General features: G+C 42.4%; 1 protein-coding gene across 1 annotated transcript; it reads right to left on the bottom strand.

The window, feature by feature from the left end:
* Nucleotides 1-1,398: 1,398 nt before the first annotated feature.
* On the bottom strand, nucleotides 1,399-2,343 carry LOC137154844 (olfactory receptor 5AR1-like). Its single transcript, XM_067550693.1, has one exon. It carries the CDS (start codon nucleotides 2,338-2,340, stop codon nucleotides 1,399-1,401), a length of 942 nt encoding a protein of 313 aa, XP_067406794.1. The 5' UTR covers nucleotides 2,341-2,343.
* Between the last annotated feature and the right edge of the window lie 1,413 nt (nucleotides 2,344-3,756).

Genomic DNA, 3,756 nt, shown 5'->3' with positions numbered 1-3,756 from the left:
ATGCATTAGTTGAATCACAAGTTATGGGTTAGATGTAGAAATTAGTGGGTGAAAGTCTATACTCTGTGTTATGCAGGAGGTCAGACAAAAAGAGTCTCTTGTGGTCTTAAAATCTGTGATTCTATAAACCTTACCTGATGTTCCCATCAAAATATAATTAAAAGGGCTGACCAAACAAACAAACAAAACCAAATCAACCAGGAAACCAAATATTTGTTTTGTGAAACATTTAAAGGTTTTGAAATTTGTTTTTGTCGTAGAGACATTTCTAAACTTCTCAAAAACATACTGAGACTCCACAGCCTGGTGTTTAGGGCACTGGCTTGTGGGAAATCCATATTCACATGCCTGTTCTGCTGGATTTAGAGCAGTTTTTCATGTCGACTCCCTCCAAAAGTGGTAAAGCAAGGATTTAAACCTGGATCTCAACAATCCACATCAGTTCCTTGAATCATTATACTATAGACTCTCTCTCTCTTTCACAGATTCACCTGAGAAACCTACCCGATGAAATCATTCTTGAAGCTGATATAGTTCCATGAAACTCTTTGGTTATGACAAAATGGCATTTCTGGTGGAAAAAAACATTTCACCAGCTCTAGACATAAGACCTCTAGTTCCAAAAATATAAAATAAAATGGATATACAAAGAGATATTTGCTGCCTTATATACAATGAAATGCCAAAGAATGGACACAGGCACACACACACGTGCACGCACACACACAGACAAACAGCAGGGTGCTACCAGCAAGGCTGGGCAAGCCCTTGCTACTGAGCCCTCATTAAGGGTAGATGGGAGCCAGCTGAGCAAGCCTGCCTGAAAAAAGGGAATTAGGAACAGCTGTAGAACTTGGGAGGGCTATAAAAGCTCCCAGGAAGAGGATGCTGAAAGGAAGGGAGGGGCAAGTAGCCAGATAGGGGAAGCAACAGCCAGGGAAGACTGAACACTCTTTGACTAGAGGCTGAATCTGTAAGACCCCTACGACTGGTGGGAACTATGTATATAGAAAATGGTGGGCAACCTGTGGGAAATAAAGCACACTGGGGTAGCACTAAACTGTCGTCTGGATGTGGTTTGTGAGGGCTGAAGGCCTGAGCAGCAAGGGGACCAGGCGCAAACTGCTACGCACACAAACACACAATTCTGTACAAAAAGAAAAAGGACTAAAATACACGTACAGCTTAAACATGATACATAAAACATCACATTTACTGTTCTCTTTTTTCTCCCACACACACACGTCTTTACTCATGTGTCAATATTGCCTTTTGGTAATGCACCTGAATTATATAATCACAGTATACGTTTGAACTGTGGTCTGTGGGACGCAATATATTACCAGACACCAGAAAAGCACCATCCTTCATTGTGCATTGCTATTTATTAGAGTTTATTCAGAAAAAAGATGAAAAATATCTGTCTATTTTGCTCTTTAGGGCGTCTTTCACCTCCTTGTTCCTCAGGCTGTAGATCAGGGGGTTCATCATAGGGCTCACTGCTGTATAGAACACTGAGGCCACTTTGTCTGTATCCAAAGAGTAACTGGAAGAGGGCCGTAGATACATGAAGGAAAGAGTCCCATAGTACACGGTGACGGCCATCAGGTGGGAGGCGCAGGTGGAGAAGGCTTTGTGCCTTCCCTTGGCAGAGCGGATCCTCAGGATGGTGCAGAGGATGTAAATGTAGGAGATTAGGATAAAAAGTAAGGTGATTAAGCCAACCAAGGTAGCCAAGGCAAAGAGCACAAGTTCATTGATGTAGGTACTGGAGCAGGAAAGCTTGAGCAGAGGCGGGATGTCACAAAAAAAATGATTGATGACATTGGAGTCACAGAAGTGTAAAGTGAACACTGAGCTGACATGCACTGACATAGTCAGAGTGGCCACTATGTAGGATCCTGCAGCAAGATGGACACAAACCCTCCAGGACATGACAACCCTATAGAGAAGTGGGTTACAGATGGCCACGTAACGGTCGTAGGCCATCACAGCCAGTAGATAGCATTCAGTGTTCACACAAAGCCCACAAAAGTACATTTGTGCTACGCATCCAGACCAAGAAATGTCTTTCCTCCCTGATAAGGAATTTACCAACATCTTGGGGGTGACAGCTGAGGAGTAGCCAAGGTCCATGAGAGACAAATGGCTGAGGAAGAAGTACATAGGGGTGTGAAGTCGGGAGTCGAGCCTGATTACCATGATCATCCCGAGATTCCCCACCAGGGTGAGGAGATACATCACTAGGAACAGTACAGAGAAAGTGACCTCTAGTCGTGGATCGATGGAGAATCCTAAAAGAATGAACTTGGTCACCGTGGTTTGATTTCCTGCAGCCATTTCCTGAATATATGGAAATCCCTGTGGAAGGATAGAAGATGATATGCTGGGTGGTTGGGTAAGATACAAAGGGGTGCCTTTCACTGAAACACGAGTAGTGGGGCACTGATGTACTTCTGAGTTCCTTCATGGTGTCAATATACCTCCAAAGAAATCGCAATTGTGTGTCTGTTCATGTGTCCAGCCTCCAGGTGTGAGGGAAAAAAGAAAATTGTGACCTTCTCTTCTCTCTGAGAAAGAGAGAGAGACTGAATTCTGTCCTGAATTTAAAGTAGGGATTAATCTTCTTTGTTATATGTGAAGAATACAGTGTATATTTGTACTCTGCGCTCTTTATGTATCATATTAATTTTCATAAATTATCCCAATAAATCTATTAATTGGTTTATTAGTAAAAATCAATTAAATTAAGGTCCCTTAAGAAATTTAGCACCTGTTCGTATTTTCTTTGTGCTGAACGATCCTAATAACCAAATTATGCAGGCCCATTCAATGTTCTATATCGATAAAACAGTTGAAATAACATGTACACACTATATTTAAAAAAGTAGGATGTTATTAAGCTAAATTATTAACAATCAGTCATAGAAGCTACCTCAGGGTCAGGTCTTCACCTAAAGTAGCTGTAATTCAGTTGTAGCCATTGTGACATCAGAGGTAACTCAATCAATCTCCACCCTTTGACTACAGCTGATTTACATGCAACTATTCTGTTGGTTGTGATCAGTCAGTAGCATGAGGGTTATAGTATACATGTCTGGACAGTTCACATTAGAATATTGGCTCAATTGCTACTGCTCTTTCCAAGGATATTTCAGTGTCTAGTTCTAAGTTATGTTTCACCTATTGGTAGTAAAAGAATGGTAATAACATCTTAGGAACTAGTTACCTCAAAGCAAAATGAGCATTCCAGACTTACTATTTCAAAACCTGAGCTCAGGTCCTCACTGAATGCGAATTGATGTAGCTCCAAGGAAGTCAATTGAATTGTGCCAATTCAAACTGGCTGTGCGTCCAGTCACTCACATTTGTTTTAAAGAAAATGATATTTCCTTTCTCTAAAAATGAGTTCATCTGAAAAGCAGGAGATATGGCCACATGCGACACTTCCCAGAGGTACCCGTGACTCTGAGACACCGGGTTACCACCTGCCCTTAGCATAAGGAAACCTTGTCTGAATCTGTCAGAGGTCAGTCCCCTGAGTCTCCCAGACATAGGCAACATAATCACTCCCATCCCAACCCAAGTGGGCTCTGCTGTCCTTCATGCAGGTTAGCGACAGGCACACTTCAACTGCTGAGTCCTCTGAGTGTCCCCCTCTGGAGTCCAGCCTCTGCTTCACTAGGCACTCAGAATTACCAGACTCGCTCTTCCCAAAGGAACAGTACAACCAGTTGCCTAGTTACACCTCAGAAC

Source organism: Emydura macquarii, unplaced genomic scaffold, assembly GCF_026122565.2.
Source record: "Emydura macquarii macquarii isolate MOO-44397 ecotype Brisbane River unplaced genomic scaffold, CSIRO-AGI_Emac_v2 contig_1305, whole genome shotgun sequence".
Taxonomy (NCBI): domain Eukaryota; kingdom Metazoa; phylum Chordata; order Testudines; family Chelidae; genus Emydura; species Emydura macquarii.
The sequence above is the reverse complement of the archived record's forward strand: the minus strand, read 5'-3'. Positions and strand labels throughout refer to the sequence as shown.